The sequence below is a fragment of the Amaranthus tricolor genome, chromosome 3 (genome assembly GCF_026212465.1).
Source record: "Amaranthus tricolor cultivar Red isolate AtriRed21 chromosome 3, ASM2621246v1, whole genome shotgun sequence".
In the NCBI taxonomy this organism is placed as follows: domain Eukaryota; kingdom Viridiplantae; phylum Streptophyta; class Magnoliopsida; order Caryophyllales; family Amaranthaceae; genus Amaranthus; species Amaranthus tricolor.
Window position 1 is genome coordinate 32695083 of NC_080049.1, and position 25695 is coordinate 32720777.

General features: G+C 29.9%; 2 protein-coding genes and 1 non-coding gene across 5 annotated transcripts; all 3 read left to right on the forward strand.

Moving 5' to 3' along the window:
* Positions 1-2401: 2401 nt before the first annotated feature.
* Positions 2402-2473, forward strand: TRNAD-GUC (transfer RNA aspartic acid (anticodon GUC)). The gene has a single exon. It is a non-coding gene; the product is annotated as a tRNA-Asp (tRNA).
* A 558-nt stretch (positions 2474-3031) lies between these two features.
* On the forward strand, positions 3032-8161 carry LOC130809042 (uncharacterized). Of its 2 annotated transcripts, XM_057674645.1 has the most exons (7): positions 3037-4378; positions 4709-4803; positions 4911-5003; positions 5579-5673; positions 6604-6677; positions 7536-7624; positions 7772-8161. In XM_057674645.1, the coding sequence occupies exons 1-7, from the start codon at positions 3613-3615 to the stop codon at positions 7871-7873; spliced, it is 1314 nt and encodes a 437-aa protein (XP_057530628.1). In that variant the 5' UTR covers positions 3037-3612; the 3' UTR covers positions 7874-8161. The 2 variants fall into 2 exon arrangements, 1 of the variants encoding a protein (XP_057530628.1); XR_009040765.1 differs by lacking the exons at positions 7536-7624; positions 7772-8161 and having other exon boundaries at positions 3032-4378; positions 5579-6253; positions 6604-6653.
* An 11187-nt stretch (positions 8162-19348) lies between these two features.
* On the forward strand, positions 19349-25365 carry LOC130809044 (probable WRKY transcription factor 72). Of its 2 annotated transcripts, none has more exons than XM_057674646.1 (5): positions 19349-19417; positions 21092-21190; positions 21610-22185; positions 22642-22755; positions 24163-25365. In XM_057674646.1, exons 2-5 carry the CDS (start codon positions 21146-21148, stop codon positions 24985-24987), a joined length of 1560 nt encoding a protein of 519 aa, XP_057530629.1. In that variant the 5' UTR covers positions 19349-19417; positions 21092-21145; the 3' UTR covers positions 24988-25365. The 2 variants fall into 2 exon arrangements, with proteins under 2 accessions (XP_057530629.1, XP_057530630.1); XM_057674647.1 differs by having other exon boundaries at positions 19351-19409.
* The last annotated feature ends 330 nt before the right edge of the window (positions 25366-25695 follow it).

The following is a 25695-nucleotide window of genomic DNA, read 5'->3' on the forward strand; positions in this document are numbered from 1 at the left end:
TCTTCAACTTCGTCAAGTTTTTCAAATAATACGACTCTACTGTGTTTTCTCTTCATTCCATTCATCATCTTGCAAACCCCACGACTTTGTTTAAGCTCTTCAAGTTCCTGTGTTGTTGAAATTTGTTGCTTCAATAACCACCCATTGCACGAATTTCCTTCTCCATCTTTGTTTAAGTTCTTCAACCCACCATTGTTGCTTTTCCTTCAAAAGGCACGAAATTAGGGCTAGTCTTGTTCTTTTTCAAATCATTTTGTAACGCCCCGGCCCCTCGGACTGCTGGTGACTACTCTTGGCCCCCACAAACCAACATAAGTCTTTCCAACGCACTTTGGCCTAACTCGTGCGCGCACCCGGGAAAACTTCCCAGGAGGTCACCCATCCTAAGATTGCTCTCCACCAAGCACGCTTAACTGTGGAGTTCTTAGCAAATGGGCTTCCTAGAAAAGAAAATGCACCTTGTTGGTATAAGTAGTCTATCAATTATTTTTCAAGCTAAATCTAGGGTATTACACATTGTGTTTTAATAAGAATTTACTAATTTTGATTTTGTTTTTCATTGTAGGTTACATAATCTTATTGTAGAAACAAAATCATCATATCTCGTTACGAAGGTATGTATTTTATATTTAAATGTGAATAATTTACTTATGTATGTACTTTAATATTTGAATGTGAATAATTTTAATTAATTAGGATTTTTAGGGTAGATTGAATGTGAATAATTTACTTTTATATATATGTAGTTGTATATTTGAATGTGAATAATTACTTATGTATGTGGTATCAATGGTTCAATGGGTAGTTCTTCTTGTAAACGACATCATATAAGATTATAATCATGTAATTTAATTATATATCAATCTTTATTTGGTGATGATAATTTTTGCTGGTATTAAACCTGCTTTGCTTTATTATCTGTGTGAAGTAGAAATTTGGAAGTAGGATAGTGGCTTTTGCTTATCGAAAATCGGCTAAGAATCTGAAGAGATTTAAAGAACCTCATAATGAAATGAGATTTATATACATTACTTATAAAATACAAGAAGATATCTTTTAGCCAATGAACAATTCTTTTAGCTTCAATCAAGTTCAAAAGGTTTGTTGCTTTTGTGTCATTGTTTTAATGTTTATAAAGATTTAAGATTGAATGCGATGTTTGTGAATGATAAAGTTCCTTGGTGATTGATTGTTGATAATGTATTATTCATTTTCTATTTTTAGGATTAAGTTGGTATTCTAATGTACTTCTAGAATATTAATTAATTATGTTTTTGGAATGGTTTAATGCTTATTTGTGTTTCGTTGGATTTGCAGATTGATAGTTTGCCATTTTGATGTCTATTCGAAGGACAAAAATTCTCAACTCGAATCCACTATTCACTTTCGATTTATTAGGACTTTAATTTGTATATGTACATATTATTATATTATATATACGATCGAGAGTTTAGAAAGAGATTATTGGTGTTAATTGGTGATTATCATTGTTTATTACATTGTATATTATTGGATTATTTAATACTAATAAACGAAAAAAGCAAAAAAAAAAATTTTTTTTTCGTTTTACGAGCACTTATTTGCTGCGGTTTTTTAAGAAGGCCGCAGCAAATAGTTAGTTTTTTGCTGCGATTTTAAACCGCGGCATTTAAAATAGGTTATTTGTTGATATCACTATTGCTGCGGGCCAAAACCGCAGCATATTATGGCAAAAAAGCCGCAACAAATAAGATTTTTTCCACTAGTGTATGAATGAAAGATGGTAGAGTTAGGATTTCTGTTTTTGGGGAAAATGTTGAAATTGATGGCATTGAAAATGGTGAATCGCAAAAATAGGCGTACAACAACCTTAGAGCTTTGAAATTAACGTTTGCTAACATTTTATGTGCAAAAAGATCACGGTGGAACAATTTGGTAAACCTTAGGGTTACCACATGAATTTTTTAAAAGTTCTGATTATTACGTGGAAAACTTAAAACCTCAAGGTCACTACATAGAATTTTTTTTATTTTTTTGATGAGTAAACACTTAATTTAATAAATGTCATTTTTCGATGAAATAACAATTTAATTTACATTCAGTATGTATATCTTTGTCAAAAGAAATATATTTAAATTTAATAGACAATAGATGACAACTATATGCACAACTATCTTATATTAATCTTATAATTAACAATCTAATGTAAAAAGTAATTTTCCAAATACTAGAATTACCAAGTCTTTAATTATAAAACAAATTTTAAGAGAATAACATACTATTATTATAATTTATAACACTACAAAAAATTTTCTACTTCATTAGTCTAGACTAGGTCCCTAGGTAGTTTAACATGAATTGTGTGAGTACTGATGCTTTAAATAATATTAAAAACAATATACGTTGCTCAAGTATCAACAAAGTCGTTGTAGTATAGTGGTAAGTATTCCCGCCTGTCACGCGGGTGACCCGGGTTCGATCCCCGGCAACGGCGTATTCTTTTTAAACTTTTTATTTTCTAATATGACGTTCTGAGTTTCATCCTTTCTCGATCACAATATACTTTCATAACGAGGGAAACAACACCAAAAAAATGGCACAAATTCTGTCGACTCCTTCCAACATCTCCATTAAAACCCAACTCCATTTTCATGGAATAACTTCCAAGTCCAACCTTTACCCTTCCTCTCCTCCCATAACTATATTCTCCATTGTATCACCCACTTTAAGCTTACTAATAACTGGGTCCGCCATCTTCCCTCTTTAGATCCATTGCTTTCTGTTACTGGTCGCCTGTCTTCATATTATTTTGAACAATCTCCTTCCAAATTCTCTTCATCTCACGCTGCAAATTCGTCTCCTGGTATATTTTCTAACTTGGGTTATTGTCTAATTTTTCTTTTACTTGTTCTTCCGTACAAATTTTTTTATAATCATATTGTTAAATAATATAATCTAGAAAATCTAGGAAATAATATACGTAGAAATAAACAAAAATCTATGATATCCTAAAAATATCTAGACTAACCTCCTAAAGCTAATAGCCTGGAATTATCTACAAGTTGTAGAAAAGATTAGAAACATAATAATGGTGAAAGTACCAACATAGAAGCACTATATATATGTTGCATGCTCTTATTTGTAATCAAATCACGTAATACAAAAAAATCTTTTTTCACAAAAGCCATCAATTGTCCTCTTTATTTTTTTCATATTAGCATCTTCAATATTTATTAACCAAATTCAATAATCTACTGCAACTTCCGCATATTAATTCTAACACATATGAACTGTTGAGTAATTTGTATCGGGTATTTTCTAGATAATTTTTGTATTTATTTTAATCAGAAAACCTGAATTTAGAACTATCATTTTTCTGGGTTTGTGTTTTCTGATTTGTTGAATCTTTTGGAGTAAGGTTTTGCCATTGTTGTTATTAGTAGGTACAAATAATGCCTTAGTTGATAGCATAAGGGTAGTATTGTAAATGTGTTGCTCTAGGGTCTTGTTACTCTTGTATATATATGCTTATCATTAATGAATGAAGGCTCTCAAGGATCATATCTTACAGCGATCCTATTCTTCTTCATCTTCTTCTTCTGATTGTCCTTCTCTGTATCTTTTTTTGTTGCCATGACCAACAAGAAAGAAAGTCTTCATCCTTCCTTAACTGTAACTAATATCAAGAATCACATTCCCATACAATTAGAGTTGGAAACGGGCTTGTATTCTACATGGTCTCAATTGTTCAAGACCCACTGCAAGGCCTATCGAGTCTTGGACCATATCATTCCATCTTCCATTGATGCTGCTGGTTCTTTAACCCCGTTGATGGAGGATAAGGAGGAATGGGAATACGTCGACGCTCATGTCCTTACGTGGCTTTATGGGTCTATATCTCGGACTCTTCTTTCCATCATCTCTAAAGCCGACACTGCTCAAAAGGCGTGGGATGCACTCCAAGACTTATTCCAAGATAAAAAGAAAACTAGGGCTGTTTACTTGGAAGATCAATTCACCCATGTGGAACTATCCCAATTTGCAGATGTCAATGCATATTGCCTCCATTTGAAGAGTTTGGCTGATCAATTGGATAATGTTGGTGCCCCCGTATCGGGCCAACGTTTAGTGCTACAACTCATCAAGGGCCTATCTACAACATATGATGAGATGGTTACTGTATTGGAACAACAAGACCCTCTTCCAACGTTCCATCAAGCTCGGTTGAAATTGATCCTCCATGAGAAGAGGCGCAATCATCAAGCAGCGTGTGAGTCTTCTGTAGATGCCACTGCTGCTGCTCAACATTCGAATGATGAACCTGAGTTCTCTCTTTCTCCCAAGTCTGATGGCAACACTAAGGCTGGTTTCTCTAGGGGTAACAATCGAAAATACCAAGGTAATACTGGTTCTAAGAAAAAGGGTAACAATAATGGGAAGGAAAGGGAAGGAGATGGAAGATTGGTGTGTTTTCATTCTAAATCTTTTTCAATAATTGGAAGGATCTGTATTGTTTGTAATATGAAGGACCTCCTCCTTTCAATTCCCTACGCTCCATTTCCCTCCCTCCCCAATTGACACCTTGCACATATATGCTCATAGTATTGTTTTGCTGCATATATATGCTTATTTTTGATTCATAATCTGGTAAGTTTAATCTTAATTTTACTCATGGTATTGTATCTTTGGTTCTAATATAGATTGTGAGATTTTTGATTCTAAATTGTAGGCTTGCCGCCTAAGGTTTTTGTGGGTCATTCAATATATAAAGGGAAAGCTGCTCTAACAGTGGAGCCGAGGGCTCCGGAATTCACACCATTGGAGGTATGTTATGCATGGAGTTTTGGTTCTTCTCATTGCTGTATCTTTTGCTATGTTATCAGCTTTACAAGCAGGATTTTGTATGAAAAGCTCAAGTGTCTTAGTTATAGTCAGGTGCATTTAAACTTTCATGGGAGGGATGCATAATACTTCAGTTTGCACCTGCTGCTGGTGTTCGTCGATGGGATTGGAGTCGAAAACAGGTGAGATATCTACTACCCTCTATGTCCACATGAGTTTGCTGATATTTCTATTTTGGTTCTTCTCTTCTACTTTGCAATATTTCTATTTTGGGTAATGTCTCCACCATTTTCTTTAATTCTTATCTAGATATCTCTCATTGCTCATTTTTTATCCTATCCACATTTTATTGTTCACACCATTTACTTAATACTTATGCAACGGCCCTTGCATATCAAGGAGACAGAGGGACTATATACTATCTATGTGTGTAGTTCAATAACATTCGAAAATCATTTCGAGGAGTTCTTATTATGAGGTAACTCAATTGTGTAGTTAATGAAGTACTATATGATAATGTGAATCACCTTATGCAAGCTGTAAGTTGACCATGAAGATTATTAGGTTAATATTGTTTGACTGCATGTCTTTGTACAACACAATGTTTGTGATGATATCTATTGATGTTATATGCGTTAATTCTGTCATAATAAGGATGTGCAGTTTCCTACTCTGGAATTTGATGATTTCTTGTTGATTACTCTTGCATAATGTATCTGTCATTTATTAATGTATAGTAAGATATAGTGCATTTCAGGTGTTTTCTCTTTCAGTGTCTGAAATTGGGACTCTGGTGAGCCTTGGATCAAAGGAGTCATGTGAATTTATTCATGATCCGAACAAAGGAAATAGGTACTTGGTAAATTTTTTTAATTTGCTTGTTAATATACTCCTGTGTAAATTTTCATGATATACTCTTGTGAATTTTTTCATGATCCTTGCACATCCATTATGAATTCTTGGGTTGCTCTCATGGTTGGGCCCATAGTTTAAAAATATGGTAAGTAACAGAACTTTGATGCAGTAACGAGTGATGTGATTGTATCGTCTAAATATCAGTTGAATTAGAAGATTTCTCTTGATAAGGTCCAAAACACAGTTGTTTTTTACACCATTACAATGTGGGAAGATCGGTTCGTTTGTTTTGAAAACCTTTACAACATAGTCGATGCGATGCGCTGCGGCCTTGTTTCTACACTATGGTAGGGCCCGGACACTGGAGTTTGGAGGCGATTGCTATGGCTTCTTGACCATTTACCCCGTTGCTTCTTTATTTTCATTTGTCTTTCAACTGTTTCTCAGTTTGCTGAGCCAGGTAGAAGAAATGTTGCGTTGCTGATGCCTTCATATCTAGGAATCTTATCATAGCTGTTTCAAACAGTTAATGTTTGCTCTACAAGTCAAGCAGAAGTCTGTAATATTATTGTAACTGGTATCTAGAAGAAAAAACATTCTCATGCTCATCAAATAATCATAGATAGGATATAAGACAACTTTACCCTTGTTTCTTGTAATAACAATGGGGTTGTTTTCGACTGACCCTTGATTGCAAATATCATTTGCAGCTCCAGATAATGAAGAAGCTATAGCTCGATATAATTTGAACCAAAGAATTACAAATCGTTTAGTCTATCGAGAATGAACGATAAATTTAGAATAGCCTAAAACTAGTACAAAATGGGATCCTTGTGTCTGCTTCAGCAGTTACAATGCTCTATTTATATTTCATGCTATCTGCATCTAAGAAGTTTATGATAATCTCTTCAAAATTCTTCAATGCAGTGATGAAGGCAAAGTAAGGAAGGTATTAAAAGTGGAGTCCCTTCCAGATGGCAATGACTACTTTTTCAATCTTAGTATGCTTCTTCTCCTGACTCCTCTGTAACTATTGATTATAAATACCTTTGCTTTGATCTTTTTCTGTAGTATGTCTCTGTGCTTCATCACTCCCTTTCCACTTGCTCTACTTAACATTTTTTTATCTGATCGGCATGATGTCGAATGACTGAGGTTATTTCTCGGTCGTTCCTCTTTTTGTTGGAGTTGCAAGCATATTTATGTGTACGATTATCTGTTAAGCATGTAGTCATTCGCTCAAATGTCTTCTTTCTTTTTTTGGATAGATGTGCATTAAACATTACCGAAGCTAATCTAATTTTTTAGTTCTTTGCCTGCAATTAAGACTTCAGTTGCTAGCCTACCGATATGGATGACTAGTTTATATTAGTGTCCTCTTCATGGAGACAATTGCCAGGCTGAGACTTCCTAGAAATGATCCTGTAAGGTGGCTAATGACTCGAATCCTCATTCTCTATCGGGTCCATTTTTCTTATTGTTTCCATGATCGTTCTTCTCTGTGCTGCCTAATATATAGTAGAAGTAGTTACATTCTGTTAGCGTTTAGTTAAATGGTTTCACAATCTGGTTGTTGAACATGACCTCATCTACTGTGGTTTTAAGTACATTGCTTGGGGCTTTGATCGATGATATGATCGTGTGATTCCCGGAGGATGCTTTTGTTTATTTTATACCATCAATTTTTGTGTTTTAAGTATTATCCTCCGTTGTCTCTTATTTCCATTAGGCCAAAAATTAATAGTTATTTGGTTTCGGATTATAATAGATTATTAAAATGAATCGTTAAATCATGTGCACCTTTTATTGTTCAAAATTTAATACTAAAGATCATCTTTATCCCTCCTAATAATGCTTAGGTGTTCAAAACAAGTTTCTGAAATTGGACGAGAACATCTACATACCAATTTCGAAAGCAGAGTTTGCCGTTCTTTTATCAGCGTTCAATGTAAGATTGAATCTCTTTCCGATTCTTTTCTGATCATCTGATTTCAGCATGTGTATTCAAATTACAGTTTTCTAGCTTTTAAGATGCATTTAATTTGCCGATCAAGCTTCAAGGTGTGTTGTTGAACTGGGTTGGTGTATGTTGCAGTTTATCTTGCCATACCTATTAGGTTGGCATATCTTTGCTGATTCCACCAAACCTGACTACAAAAACTGTGCCAACAGCTCAAACTCAAGATCCGTGGACTGAGAATGGAGTAGATAAGGTAACTAGGTAAGCTCACTTTTGTGCGGTCGTTCGAACGTTAGTATGCTAATTGCAATTGGAAGTAGTGTTCGAGTTTGAGGTTCATCGATATGTATATTCATATTGATAAGTTTTGTGTTACATAGTTAGGGTTAGGCATTGAACGGTTTGCGAGTTACGACATTTACGGTTTAGCCGTGTTAGAAAGGGAAGGAATTACTTGTGTATCAAACGGCTACTTTGCTCCTTTTACTATTACTTTAGCAAGCTTCAGCTGCTTTCTAGTTCTCATTTGGCATTTCGCCTATTGGCTAGTCCTGTGGATTGTGTTTTGAAAGCTCCATCTGCATCCACGCCCACGCCTTGTTCAATCAGTAAAAATCAGCTATAATCAGTAATATTAAGTTTCAATTGAGAAAAATTAATAAGTATAAACTAGTTAAACAAAATGACGCCTTGTTCTAATTTATAATGGACTTTGAGATTAAGACATGGGCTTATTCAGTCATCTATCGACTCAATAAGTAATCAAATATGTTGGTTACAACTACACCCATCAAAATGGTGGGTTGAGCGGGGATTGTGGGTTGGATTGCTTTTGGTCGAGGTGATTTCGGGTCATTTTAAATCGTTTTGGGTTGGTTCTTATCTAGTTGAATTGGGTTGTGATCAAGTAAACGTTAAAGACACCTATTTTATGGCTATAAGAAACAAATATAGACTTCAAATATAAAAATTGACTAGAAGTACATTGGATTCCAACTAAAAACAATGATGAGTAATTGAAAATAATGACGTGAAATTGAAAGATCAAACTGGACGAGTTTAGATTTCGATTGGATTTATCCAGTTGTTTTTAATATTTTTTTGTTGAATTATTTTTGGATTACAAGTCATAATTTTTAAGTTATGATCCAATAATTTTTGCTGATTTTAAATTAATTTCTAAGACTTTTATCAAATTTTAATAGGTGTACTTGCAACGAATAATCGAATGTTCTACAAATATGATACTGGCAATCAATCTTATCAAAACAAAAAATTACAAAGATCAAACCCCTTAAATAAATAATTCATCGCTATTGGCTAATCCTTGTGGATTGTGTTTTGAAAGTTCCATCTGCATCCATGCCTACCCATGCCTACCCATGCCCACGCCCAAGCCCAAGCCCACGCCCAAGCCCACACCCACGGCCCATCTCATCAATAAAAAAACTGCGCCTCTCTTGAAATACCGTCTTTATAAGAGACGAATTTTCAGGCTCAGGCTCAACAATTAAAAAAAGAGAAAAATCTAAAAACTGACGCACACATTTGACCCTATTTGGAGTTGATGTTATAACTTATTAAAGTTGGTATTATAACCTAGTGAAGTTGGTATTATAACCTATTAAAATTGGTATTTAGAGTTGGTGTTAAAACCTATTAAAGTTGGTATTATAGCCTATTAAAGTTAGTATTATAACTTATTAAGTTATTAGGTTATAATACCAACTCTAATAGAATATAATACTAACTTCAATAGGTTATAACACCAACTTCAAATAGGATTACACAGCGAGCGTTTTTCTAGTAGTTGCTTTTTAATTAATAATGGGTCGGCCCATTTGAGACGCGTCTTTTATAAAGACCATTTCAAGTAAGAATTTGTGTAAAAAAATAGTATCAATTAGGAAAAATTACAATCAGTAAAAATCAATTATAATCAATATTATTAAGTTTCAATCAGTAAAACTCAACAAGTATAAACTAGTTAAACAAACACAAATTCTTGTGATACGGTCTCTTTGAAAGACCATTTCTAATTTTGTTGGTCTATTATATATTTTGTAAAATATTATAAGTAGGCATTAAGAATATATAAATAGATATTTCAGATATTGAAAGTAGACATTAAAAATACAAAAATAAGCATTAAGAATAATATAAGTTGAAATTAAAAATACATTTAGAATTATCTCAATAATATAGTACATCTAAGTCGTAAACTATCAAGTTGGATTGTAGTTGACTACTTAAATTTTTAAAGACTTGAAAGTACAATGACTATCCACACATAATCTAATTTCTTTGGCGTACTCTATTACCAGAATGTCAATTACTAGTAGTACCTCCAATTTGCCCCATCAAATTCATTTGCTATCTTATTAATTGATTAATCTTAATTTATATATTATTTTTAGTATGTTTTTTATTCTAATTAATTTATAATGGATGATTAAATATTCAAATTCTCGAGCCTCTATGAAATTTGTGTACGTCTTTTCTTCTTCTATTGTCTCAATCAACTAAATTTATTTCTTCCTTATGGATAGTATTATTCTATTAAGAGAAGTTACTAATAATAGATGTAACATTGATGCTGACTTTTCTTGTTGCGTGTGTACCTCTTCTGATATGATCTCAACATTTTACCATTTTAAATAAATTTCAGATGGGAAAATAGGACCCCAAATTTTTTTATATTTAAGGTTAATTGGCTAGCTATACGTACGCAACAGGAAAAAACACTTTAATAACCAAAATTATCATTTTTTATTACTATTATTTTCTATTTTCCAACAAAATCAACTTGATTTTTATTTTTTTCTATGTTTAAAGTAACAATGTAATATATATATATATATATATATATATATATATATATATATATATATATATATATATATATATATATATATATATATATATATATATATATATATATATATAAAATTTTTAATCAATTTATATATCTATATCTATATCTATATCTATATATATATATATATATATATATATATATATATATATATATATATATATATATATATATATATATATGTATATATACATATATATATATATATACATATATATATATATATATATATATATATATATATATATATATATATATATATATATATATATATATATATATATATATATATATATATATATATATATATATATATATATATATATATACAAAATGTTATAGACGTAATGTAAGACTTAATTTGAGGTATGCAACTAACTACCTTTCTTATTAGATTGCTTAAGTGAGTATCCATCAAACTACTTTGACATCATATTATATTGTGATTTGAGTTAAGAAACGACTAGTCTCATAAATAATTATAACAAAACTTTCTTGGTTATTAAATGGCGGCAAACATAATGTACAATAATATTCTTAATTTAAAAGTAAGATATGGTTTTTGTCACAATTACAAGTTATTTAAAATAATATTGTTTTGAGAATTAATTTTGTCTTAGTTAGAGTAAGTATCACTTTTTTTATGTAAAAGATCTAAGTTTAATTCTCACGTAATTCTTTTATTCCATCAGCGTAACCTAAAATCCAAAAAAATAATATTGAAGTTATGAACATTCAACATCATAGCGTTTACTTGATCTCCTTGATTTTAAAAGATAATTTAGACCTTCATTCATGATAACATTATGTATTAATTTTGTAATAAAGCATGCTCAATGTAATCACTTTATTTTGAAGTATTAATTATATTAATTATTACTAGCCTCCAATTTTGAGTGAGTATGGTATGGTATACAATCAAATTCACCAATTTACACCAACATTTGACTAGGCAATCATTTTCCAAATTAATTAGTTAACAAGTTGGGTTAAACACTTATGATATTGATATTAACAATTACATATGTATTATTATAATAATAAAAAATTCAACCAAACTGATCTAAAATATATTGAATGAGGAATTTTGTAGCCTACTAGCTCATGGATAAAAAGTAACAATAAAAGTGAGAATAATGTGCTGATTGCTGAACTATTCTCTTCACTTTTACATATAGAAAACGGTTTTTATAGACTTTACCCCGAAATATCACAATTTACTGTCATACTTTGACTATAATTTCTTATCGATTTATAAGAAAAAATAAATTTATGTGAAATCTTGTTAAATTCATTTCAATATATACGTTCTAAATATTAATTTTTAAAAATTTTAAAAAACTTACAATTATAATTATTTAACTAAAGTTTATATTGAAATCTATTTAAAAAGTAAATGAGAAGAATATTTGTTTGAAAACTGAAAGAGTACAATCTAGTTAAAACTCTCGTCTAGCCAATAGCCACACCTCATCATAAATGTTGTTAGCCCACATTTTAGTAAGTTTATGGGCAATAGCAACACTATTGCATTTTGATGTCAGAAAGTTTAATTTATTTTGGTATAAATTGATGACTGAGTGGTCAAATTATATATGTAACATTTTATAATTAGTAATATTATATATTATTTTATTTTCTTTGTAAATTATTTTTGAAAATGATATTTATTTTATTTAATATATTTTATCAAGTATTTGGTTTAGTCATTATATTTATACTTTTAAAAAGTTGTCAATTATTATTGTTGTTATAATTAAAGTTAAGTATGAGTTAAGGTTATTTTTTTATTGAGTCTTATAGATAAAATTTCTAAGTAAAGTATGGATAGAATTTTAAATTTTAATTACTCCCTCAACCTCAAATATAACCCCTCACATTTTTCTTTTTTCAATAACCTTCTTTGCTTTTCTTCCTCCTGACACCAACCGGCCGCTGAAATCCGGTCTGACAGCCACCAGACCCCTGCGCCACCATCAGTCGCCAGTCCACGCTGCTCCATCCTCTTCTTCCTCCATGTTAGTGAGCTTTTCATCTTTATTTAAATTAGTACTTTCAATCTTTAAAGTTTTGGTTAAATTCATGAATCTTAGTTTAAATTAGTTTATATCTTGATAGAATTTGTTATGGGTAAGAGTTGAAGAAGAGAGTTTTGAAAATGAAAAAGTTAGGGTTTGTGTTAAGAATGAAAATAAAAGTAGTATGTAATACTTTTATGTATTTTGGTGATATTATGATATTAGGACAAATTTATAGAAGCATTTGATAAGCGTTATTTTTGATTAATAATGGTGGTTTTAATAATTGAAAATAGTTAGGGTTGTTAGTATGATTAATAAAAGTAGTATGTACTACTTTGAAGGGTTGTTAAATATTTTTTTTATGTTAATGGTGGCAAATATGATTTTTGTTATTGGTTTGGTAGTAATAATAATTAATGATAAAAGATTATCATGTTATATGACGCAAGCAAACGGTCGTTAGTTGTCATCATTGAGGAATTTATTAAATTGTGGATACATTATTGGTGTTTAATTGTCATGTTTAGTTTAATTGTTGTCTCAAATTTTGTAATGTGGTTGAATCATTGAAAAATTAGTGTTATTAGCGGTCTAAGTCACTAATTGCATTGTTTTTATTCTTTGCTGCTTCAAATCTTAAGGAATGTAGTAAATTTGAATGATAATTATTATCGTCATGAGTTAAATTATTGAGATCAAGCGTAGTACATTACATTATACAATTTAAGTCCACATAGTCTTGTTTGTTGTAAAAGTGTATGAGTTGAATATTTTTCCCTTAAACATACCTTGTGTTGGTATTGAATGGAAACTAATGTGATGGTTGGACCGAAATGATGGTATAGTTCTTGAGTAAACATACTTTATGGGTGTATGGTTGGAGTGTGTGTAAAATGTGAGTTATCGCTTGTAAGGATGGTGGTGGGGTACTTTTTTTAAGAGCATGTAGCTCTTAAATGGAGTCAAGTAGACTTACTAGTCTTACTTTAAAATTGTATAGATTCTCAGTTCATAAGAGGAAGGTGGAACTTTAGTTGGGTGAATATTGTGACTTTTTTTCGTGCAGTGACGCTTACAACTTACAGATACGTACACATAGTATCTAACCCTTATTTGCAATTTCCCTTAAAACATTATTGTTTATTGTGATAATATGCATTGTATCGAAACTATGAGGTGCTAGTGAGTAAACTTTATATGAAGAGCTATCGATTATGAAATACTTGAGCTTATAATAGTTTAGAGAATAAGAGTGTTAGTAGAAGGCGGAGACCATCCCCTTATTTATTTAAGAATTGGATTATATCTTACTTGGAGTTAGAATGACTTCTTTATAGGTGGACTTCATATTTCGTTTGAGTTGTTAAGTGGGCTTTGGCATTCTGCTATCCCTGGACACTCATTAATAGTAGAAAGCGGGAGTTATTCCCGTTTGATTAAACATTAGATTACAATTAGTTGGCGTGACTCAACTGGATTACATCCGGTTAAATTTAGTAGTTCCCTAGGTGAGATCCGACGGGATCACCGTTTGGGGGGTATGAGCATACTTTTGTCATTGGGCGCCGGATGACCAATACCGCCCCTTGACCGAGGTGCTACCATGCGGGCTTTGCAAACCCCAATATGGTGGTCTCTTCACTGGATTGGTACTCCAATGTGTCTTTTTCCCGAAGGTAGGATCCGAGAGGGTTAGCTGGAGGGGATATGAGCTCATACTTTGCCATGGGCGCCGTCTGGTCGATATCGCCCTTGGCCTTATCACTATGCCATAAAGTAGAGAAAAGATTCACTACTCTTGAATATTCCTCGAGGGAATAGAAGTTCTGAAAAGGAAATTGTGGAGTAAAGAGGAAGTGTTTAGATAGATGAGTAGAATCTATATTGTTGTGCAATGTTATCGTTCAATTCATTTATTATGTGGTTCTTACTACTATAAATTCGTTGATTACTAACGTGTATTGTTTGTTTGTATTGTTGATGGCTTGTCTTTGATGGTCTGCTATGACACGTTGGTCTATGATCTTATGTTGAGCAGTGGGGATATCATAGACATTACAGGTGATGGAGCTTCTTTGCATTGCATACGGGGAGAATGTGTGAGAAACTTAAAGTGTACAAATATCTTATTGTTATTGATTCCACATGTAGTTTCTTTTTCAATTAAGTTTTTTATGTTTGAGTTTGGGGTGCATGTCCCCTTTGTATAAGTTATTTCTGCTGCGTTGTTTGTGTGGTTTGTACGATTAAATAGTTTATTGTTCTTTTTCTTTCTTCAAACTCAAGCGTTTACATTGGAACCACGATCCATACTTAGCATCTTGACCGAGGATTAGGCGATGGACATTCCGCCGCGATATTTTGTTACTAGGCCGATAATACCTCTTATTTATTATGTTTTATTGATCGTTGTTTTTTTTTAGTGTGTCCAACTTTAAAGCAGATGCTGCTGAAATTTCCACACAATCTTATTTGGGAGTTTCTAATTCCTTTTAATTAAATCATTCAAACTTTAACCTTTTTCTTTCTTTATTCATTTTAAATATTTTATTTTATTTCTTTTTATGTAACATTTGAATTTTCCCCGTCCTCTTGCGGTTTTCGTTTCGTATAAAGGGTCGGAAATTCAGTGGTATTACAATATAATATAGTGTTTGATAAATTGGTTGGTTGAAACAACTTGTAGATGTAAATTATCTATTTTTGAATAAGCTTATTCTAACAGTGTATTCAAAATCAATTAATTAAATCAACATCTTCAATTAGTTAATATTTGTTAGCCATTTGCCAAACACACCCCTTAAGCCTTTTGTTAATGGCAGGCTAAGTTGATGTCATCATACACATTGGAGATTGGAGAATTTAATTGTGATACAAACATGAATACTCCGAGCTTAATCAGAGTTCTAAAAATGGATCTCATGTGCATTAGCTCCACATTATTTCATTGACCTTCAGAATAGTTATTATAAATAAGTATATTAGACTTATAGTTACTATTTATCTTTTAATTTTATTTTATAAGAAAAATTATTTAGAATAATTCAATTTTTTTATGATTTTCGTACAATAATTCCACCCATTAATTAATTATGAATAATCTCAATTTTAGGAGTATTTGCCTATATAAACTTGGGTAACCGAATGACCTGCTATAGTAGATAATTTACCAAAAAAATAAACCCAAAATTAATGAAAAATTAGAGAAAAATTTTGAAAATGTACTTTATTTCGACATTTTATTTTGAATTAATTTTTTTAAAGATAAAACTTACTTAGCAAGTCATTTGATTATCGAGTTTACTCTGGAAAAATAACCTCCGTCCCTGGTCCATTACTAGTTCATCGCTATTTCCAGCACTATGGTTTAATAATGAACCAGCACTATAAATTAACTCATTTGCTGATTTGTCGCTATTCGCAACCATTTAGACATTTAGCTAGCTACCATTGCCTGTTCATTGCCCCTTTTTATTTTGAATGAGCTACTTTTGTGAGAGAATATTTCTCGATGCGACGATCTTAAAATAAGAATTTATATATTAATAATTATATTAGTTGGACTATTTAACCTATGTGTAAAGTATATTTTATAGAGGGATCATTTCTCACAAGAATTTGTAATTTTGGACTACTGTTTGAAGAAACAAATAAACAATAGAATTAGTAAAAGCAAATCCATGTTACTATGTTAGAAAAATAAGGTCTAATTAATAAAAATAATTAAGTTGAATTCAATAAAAATTAGTTTAATTAACTAAATAAAACCAAAATGGCTTGTCGAAGAGTTTGAGTTAATTTACTCTATAAGTACTTTGTCAATCTCTTTTTCTTGGTCTTACTTTGACAAAAAGTTCTTACAAATCCCTTCAAAGTAGGGGAAAACTGAAAGAACAATGTTGAAATTAAATGAAATGTTCCTGTCTACTTCTGTAGAATTATTAATTAAGAACTTAATTCTCTGTTTTGTATTTAATCAAAGAATAACTGTTGGTGGAAACTTAATTTTGCTATCTTGTCAAGTTATGCAGTAAGATCATTTGAGAAGATGGATGTTTCTGTAAAATGCAACAAGGGGTTAGCAGGGTTCGGAATGTTTTTCCGGGGACCTACTTCGACGCCCAAGTCATTATCAGTTTAAGACAAGTTGCCTAATAGGTCCTTCCAAAAGCACTGTGGCTGCAAGGTGAATTACTACTTAGAATTTATTTAGACGTGAAGTCTTTGTATTTAATATCTGACAATCTTTTGAAAATCAATGTGGGTCCTTGAAAATCAATGGTATTAATTCCTCAACAAAAAATTACTTTGAGTTCTTTGTGTTTCTTTCTTAATAGTAGAAATTAATTACCTCTTTTATGTGCTCCTTCATGAGTATTTATAGCGTAAGATTGTGCATGTAAAACATTCTTTTGTTATTTCATCAATCCCCAAAATTTCTTTGCATGCCAATGTAGCTATCTTGAACGTCTCAAGTTCCTTTTTACTTTGGTGATTTTTTCTTTATTTTTCATAACATTCTTTACTTCTCCTATTAACACATGTCCCACTAGCCTATAATGTTTTTCTATGGTTGACAAGTATCTTCCAACCGCACGTGACCGTCTCATGCACTAATATTACCACATACGTTTAATGCCTTTTCAATCTTCCCAGATGAATGTTGCTAGATCACTAGCTAATCTTAATGATTTTTCCCAAATTAACACTAATTTAATACAGACAATTTTATACCAAAATTACTTGTGATAAATATTTTACATATACATAAACATAAAAGGATAGGAATTGCAATAATAATTGTCACTCTTTGTGCTTTTGTAAACAAAAATTCAACATAAGTGATCTTTATTTGAATAAAACTTAGTTCAAGAATATGCGTTTTCCATCTTCACAAAATATAAAAAGAATCCAACATGGTGTATGGAGATGACTAAGTTGAAATAATGTTGTTGTTTTAAAAATATTGAAAGAACTGGTAGTACTAATGATAGATTAGTCATCAAAGGCAAAAATGTTATACATAGTTTTCTCTCAAAATAAAAAACCTTTAAATAATTTTTGATTACATGCTTATGGCACGACACAACACAACTCACGTCCAGACATGATAGGACCCACCAACTTTCATAGTGGGCACGTTCACGAATTTTGAAAAATAACACGACACAATATGTGATTTACAGAGACGACAATACGTAATGGCCACCATTTTATAACCAAATTCGAGGATAAATGTAAAAACATTAGTGTTTTTTTTTTTTTTTTAAAAGTACCATGCACTTTTCTTAAGATTTTCATAGAGTACCCTAGTTTCAAAGGGTGGTCATTGTATAAAGCAATAATAAGAAAGATATGGTATGCCCTAGGAAATTAAACATTATGTGAGCTGACTCGTCAAAAGAAGGAGGAAGAATTTTGATTCGATTCAATTTCCTGCATTCAAACCTAGTCGTTCTTTCTATAATTTGCTTTGCCGTCCAACATGCATCTGTTTTGTCAACATCCAAAATAGAAATTACTATGCTGACATGGCTTCATTTCATTGGACAGTCTTTAGACCCTACAAAGTCAAACATACATTAAAATAATGGCTCAAGCTTTGACCATCTTGGTAGCAATTTGGTCTCTTTGTTTGTTTGTTTCCTATTATTTAATTTAAAATTATTGCATAAGCATTTTTAATGATGATTTAGAAATATTTTTGAATAAATTTTAAAAATAATTATGTTTGACTTTTTCATTATAAGGAGATCAAGCTTCTTGTATTGTTCCTTTTCTTTTATCTCTTTTTACAAGCAAAGGTTGACATTGAAAATTTGATTTTAAATACTAATTTTAATACAAAATGTCTTCTTAATTATTTATTTATTTGTATATTAATAAGCATACATTGTTTGCAATGGCAAAACTAGCATTAATTTAAGTTGAAGATGAACAAAAAAATTTAATTATTGATGTTTAATTAAGGATCCAACGCTCATAGAATTCAGTTTCTTGTTATATCTAATATAATATAATATGATGTACATCTTTCGTTGATTTTATAACATTATTGTTGTCAATTGTCATAGTTATAATTAAATAAATTAATACTATATTTTTTTAAGATACGCTTTTTATTCAATTAGAGATATTATTGAACAAACGTTCATCGGTAAATAATGATAACGAATTTACAAAATGTGATGATGTTAATATGTTATCCAAACGCTTTCAATTACAATTTTGTAAGTATATGACATTTAAAACTCTGAAGTATTTGTTTTGCTTGTTAATAAGTTCATTTTTATTTTGTTACATTATACTCTCTAAACAATTGTTATTTCGACAGGGTCAAATATATAGTTTTGATTTTGAATTATAATGGGCTATAGTCTAACGACTCATTAAATCATGTATATTTTTTATTTATGTAAATACGTTGCAGATTATGTTTATACTACCAAAGATTCAATTGAAAATTGTAGCCTCTATATTATTTATTTTAACCCTTTCAAATTAATGACATCAAAACAATGAATTATGATTGTTGGTTTTATACTCCATATGATGACCTTTATTGCTTGTAAGAGTGAAATATGGTGTACCATTGACAATTCTATGTTTTAGAAATCAAGCTAAAAAGATAAGGGCTCTTATCAAGGACAAGTTCTATCTTTTTATTGGTCTATTGTATAAGTCAAATATAAATGAAAACTCCCCCACTAGAATATTTTTTAATTAAAAATAAATATTGACCATAGCTTGGATAAAAGTCCGTACTATTTGTTCTATAAATATGCAAAATGCAATACCTTTGGAATAATATTGATGAAGTTTATTATACATGCTACTACGACACAACACACTCCAATCACTCAAAAAAACTTATAAGGTGACTAGGTGAGAATTTTGGCTTTTTTTTTTTATTTCATAATTATTCGTTTATTTAACTATCGTATATATATATATAAATATTTTTTTTGTATAATAAAAGAAATTCTCATATACTCTCTCTTTTTTTAATATTTTTCCCATTTAAAATATTTCTTTAAAGAGAAAAAAAATCTAAATATATTTTTTAAGATATATTTATGTGAGATCTTGTATAATTAATGTGATGTATAGCTTTTATCATGCAATTTTTATAAATTTTATGTTACGTACTACAAGATATTAATGCTCAAAATTGCTAATAATGTATGAGCGTCATATCTAAATTCTAATAATGTATATAATATATTTTGAGGCCAAAACCTTTCCGTATGAACTTTGGTTGAATTGATCATTTTGATTATATTTTCGGCATATGTTATATACTTCATTGATATTTTATCTAAAAAGCAAGTAAATCATTATATATCTAAATTCGATATTGATATAATCGATTATATTCAAATGTGATGGATTAACATTGTCTACAAACCCCTAAATTTTTTTAGTAAATATAAAATATATATTGCTTTATTAGTTAGCAAAGTTGTTTCTTTTCTATATACTTGATTAACAATTTCTATTTTATGATTAGTTCCTATGCTATTTCCTCCAAACTCTCAACCTATATATGTGTGTTTGATTATTTGATTTAATCATTACACGCATCCAGATCATATAACATTAAAATAATAAAAAATATTATATATAAGTCTACGATCTAAACCTATACAACTAACAATTAAAATAACTAATATTGTCATTAATCTAATCCATATTGTAATATACTAATAATTATAATAAATTTCTTGATTAACGAGTCTGTCGAATCAAAAACCCACATTTTCTAACCTCAAAAAATTTGGGCATGAATCCTTTGTACAGAAGGGCCCTACAAAGTCAACATAAAATGTTCATGGATCCCTTTTAAAAACAGCTATATTTTATTATAAACCGTTTCTTCTGATCATGTTCTTAATCGATTTTCTTTGTTTTAATTTCTATAAATTGTTCATTAAGAAGACTGAATAAATATAATTTTTTTGGCCCAATTATATCTCTTTGGTTTAACCACTCTTGTCGCACGATCGAACTTTCATGGAGTTGAATATAGAGTATTATATATACTCCCTTCATCCCACCAGTTTTTGCTATATTTTCTACTTTTATCGGTATTATGAGGTTTTTTATATAGTTACTTTTGGTCATGATTCATATTTTTTCTTTTATTTTCATCTGTACATTTAAATTATCTTTTCATTTTATCTACACATTTTTCTCACTCACTCTTCCATAAATCACTTTTTTTAACAACTATAATATAATAATTAATTTCTTAGTTTGCTCAAAGTTTGTCTGGACCAAGAGAATATATATTATATTTATATAATTTTTTATTAGTCCACATGTGCTAGCAAACACAAACATCATTCATTTGTTGGGAACTACTCTAATGTATTATATTTAATTCTCCTAGCTCTTAGAAGAAGACAAAAGGTTGATTTACTAAATATTTACTTTTATATAATTATATATATAAGTATCATTTTGGTTGATCTAAACTTGTATTAATTAGCTCTTAACTACATATTAATACGTATATTTATACATTAGGTTCTCCTAACTCACAATCGTGTATTGCAGTTGGTTCATACTTCATATCATAGCTACTTATAATTAATTAGCTAGACATCGAAAATGGAAGCGGCGCTAAGTGGTTCTTCAATATTCTATAATGATCAAGTAAGCTTTAAATAACTTCTAAAATAAGGCATTTTTCCTTTTTTTTTTTTCTCATTTCTAATTTAATTAGCATGAAAATTATGGATGTTTTAGGATCTAGTAACTAGTAATTGAGTTAGTCAGCCAATTAACAACTTAGATGATTTATCTAGCTTCGTCTCTCAATAATTATATAGGAAATTATTTATTGTGTTTGTGATAAATTATATAACAAATTTTTAGCTGATTCAGTTTTTATTGAGTTTTTTATTGAGTTTGTTTTTAAATTGATATATACTATATACTCGATCATTTTGAAGTTCATATATGTTCAATAGTTGTATATTTATTTATATATTTTGCTTGATTTAAAATTGTATATTAATCTATATATTTTGCTTGATTTAATTTAATTTTGTTTTTGACACCTAATCATGTAGGAGGAGCTTATAAAATCAGCAAAAGCAAAGATGGGAGAAGTAAAAGAGGAAAACGAAAGATTAAAGAAGTTATTAGCAAAAATTGTGAATGAATATCAATTTCTAGAAAATAAAATATCTTCAATGGGAGGATCTAAAAATGATCACTCAATAGAAACGAATTCATCAAAAAGCTATAATAATAATCATAATAACCCTAAGAAGAAAGATAATTATGATTGTCAAACCCAAGAACATGAATTAGTCTCCTTAACTCTTGGTAGTTGGAGTAATAGCAATAAAAAGCATAGTTATGATAATAAGAAGCAGGAAAGTGGTGAAAGTTTGAATAAAAGAAGAATGGTAAAAGATGATCAATTAGGGCTAGGTTTGGATTATTGTAAACTTCAACAAAACCCTAAAGAGTCAAAGGAAGGTCATGTAGAAATGGAGGTATTGAATTCTAGTGATCATCTTCTAAAGGCTAAAGATCAAAACTCGAATTCGAAGGAAGGTGATGATGATCAAGAAAGCTTACACCAACCACAAGTGAAGAAGACTAGGGTTTGCATTAGATCAAGATGTGATTCCCCCACGGTTAGTATTAAATTTTAATGCATAATTATTATTTTTTTTGATTTAACAAACAAATTATATGTTTTTTTTTTAATGATTTTATGACTTCAAGTTAAAGATTAAACTATCAAAGAATTAACTTAATTATAAGTTCATGTTAATTATTTTATATTAAATAACTTATAACTCTTACACGAGATCGAGTCAGATCCCAAAATTATTTTTATATTCTAAGATAAGTTTAGAATTGTCTTATAACAAGAAATTACCATTTTTTTATATGTAAACCGGATAACCACAAAAAAGCTTTAAATATTAATTTAAATTACTTTTGATTCAATTATTTTAATTGTTGCTTATTTCCAAAAAAAAAAAAAACTTGCCTAAAGGCTAATATATATATAGTTTATTTTTGCTCCACCCTTGATCAATCTATTTTAGGATTTTAATGTGTGGTTTATTAAAAAATGGAAACAGATTCATGATGGATGTCACTGGAGAAAGTATGGGCAGAAAATCGCAAAAGGAAACCCATGTCCACGAGCATACTATCGATGCACAGTTTCACCAAATTGCCCAGTCAGAAAACAGGTAAATATTAGCATATACTAAAATTAAAAATAATTGAATTCAATTTATATCAATTTCAATATATGCAATGTTTTTCTTATGATATAATAATAATATTAATGTAGTTGTAACCGGAGAATTTAGACGTGAATTTGCCTAGATCATGAACCGCTTTATTTGATTAGAAATCTTATTTAATAATATTGATATTTTTGTTGTAACATAATATATCACATAAAAATGATAAAATCGAGTTGGTTTGGTATATATGTATAAAGACGGGTATTTTGATTTATCGGTCTGGCCTATACTAGTATTTAGGATTTGACCCGACTAGTAAAAGGCTGTGAATATGAATATATGATCCACTTTCCATGGCGTTAATAAAGCCTTTGACCTCCCTTCGGTCCCCCCCAAAAAGATCCTATTTAAACTAACTAATAGCTAACATTTGACTACTTGTCATTCAACATTTATGGCTGATGCCTCATGAACAAATTGGTTGTGGTCTTAGGTCTTAAAATAATGGCTTATTTATTTTAGGAGTATTATTTTTCCTCGTATATAAAAAATATAAGAGTTTTGTTTTATTTCTTATTAATAATTAACTAATAATGGTTGTTGTCTTTGTGTTCATACTATTATGTCACTTGCATCTGGTTTTCAAACTTTTAAATGGTCCATAAAATAATTTTGAAAATAACATAATAAAAAATTATATTTAATTTTATTTAATTAGTATAATTATCACGTATAAAACTTATTGATTGTTTAGTTGTGAATTGCGATATATAAAGAGTCACAAGTTAGAAGCAACAATATAAATAAAATATGATAAATATATATACAAATAAAAGTAATGTTTTGCTACCAAGAAGTACATGAAGCTATTTCGATTTACAAGTAGTATTGTATATATCATCATCGATTATTTCATCATTATATTTTAGATTATGAATTAAATGTCAATAAATATTAGTAAATTAATAATTAATAACAAATCTAGAGTTTTATATTCAGTCAGAATTTTTAATGTATGATTTTGTGTAAAGTTAACTCTAATATTATTATAAATATTCTTTTGACATTAGAGATAGTAATGTTAAAAATGTGCCACTTAATATTTGCAGCATTATATAGTTAGAACGGTTTGGTAGTTACTAAAGTTGATTAAAAGAAATCTAAAAAAAAAAGTTCATTAAAAGAAGGTTTCTTATAGAAATTTTAGTCATAAGTGTTTTTATATAATGTTATCTAAAATGACAATGCAAATTTTTTTAAAGTTTATACAATTAATTTTAATATTTTTTATTTTTTTACTTCTTCATATATATTAATTCATGACAACTATAAATATCATTTTCGTTGAAATTAATGTTAAAATCTAATTAAATATATATTTAATTTCTTGTAAATTTATATTTTCAGGTACAAAGATGTCCTCATGACATGTCCATCCTGATCACAACCTATGAAGGCACACACAACCACCCACTCCCACTCGCCGCCACCGCAATGGCATCAGCCACCTCCGCGGCTGCCGCCATGATAAAATCACCATCGTTAACCTCCCAAACCCCAACTCTTATAAAACCCTTAACCACTTCATCTCTTGGACTACACTCCTCAAATCTAATCACAAACTTCAACAATATTAATCCATCATTAATCTCAGCTTCATCCCATAACTCACACCCAACTGTTACCCTGGACCTTACCTTACCCAATTCAGGCTTCTCCTCTTTTGATTGGCTATCCCCTTCATTATATCCTTCCTCAAATTCCTCAAAAAGTTCAAGCTTTCTTAACTTTTCTTCTTCACCTTCTTCATTACCTTTACCTTCATTAGATTTCTCTACTAGTAATTCATTACCTACAACTACAAGTACCTCTTGGGCTAATGGGTATTTATTACCCTATAATAATAATAATAATAATAATAATAATAATAATAATAATATATACCAAAATCCTAATGGGGATCCTCAACAAAAGTTAATAAATGAGACAATAGCTGCTGCTGCTACAAAGATTGCATCAAACCCTAATTTTGAGACAGTTTTAGCAGCTGCAATAACTTCTTATGTTAGAAATAAAAATAATGATCAAATAAAATCTGGGTTATTATCCAGTGGTGGTTCACAACCGATAGAAGGTGGTCGGAGTTTGACTTTGTTTCCGACGACGACACCATATTCATCGACGGCCAAGGGAAGTGCGTCTGCGGCTGCGGCGGCTGCGTGTTCAGATTAGCTGATGGTTCAATGGTTGGCTGAGATTAAGCTCATTATAAGTTGCTTTTAAGTGTGCATTTTGGAGTTTGTTTTATTTTTTTAGTATAGACTTTTTTATTTTTATTTTTTTTTAATGCAAAAAGGCATACATTAAGTACATATAACAAACTTTTTTTTGAACAATTATGCTTCATTGTGGATAGATTTTTTTATTTTTTTTATTGTTAATTGATTACCCTCATTTTTTTAAAAACATATATTTTTGATTCAGGGTAGGTAGGTTAAACAATTCCTAAGGGATTGTTTGTTGTTACTAATTAAATGATGATAATAATGCAATAATTTTTAGTGTATATTTTTATAAGTCATTATCATGCAGGTATATCAAAACATGGATTATAAAATGTTTTTTTCTCATAATTTTTCAGTACCACATCTCTAAATGATAATGTAATAATTGGCACATTGAAATGAATTTTGTATGAAAATAAGATGATTGAATTTTAAAATAAGTATGACCATAAAATTACTTGTCGATTAATTGATTTCCTTTCAACATTACACTAATATTTTCATTATTATTATTTTGCCATCATTTTATATTGACGATCAAGTCAGCTATTATTACTAGTGTTAGAATTATTTATAAATTATAGTCGTAAAGTCTAAGTCATTTATTAATTATAGTCGTAAAGTGTAATATTTACAGGTTATACACACTATAAAA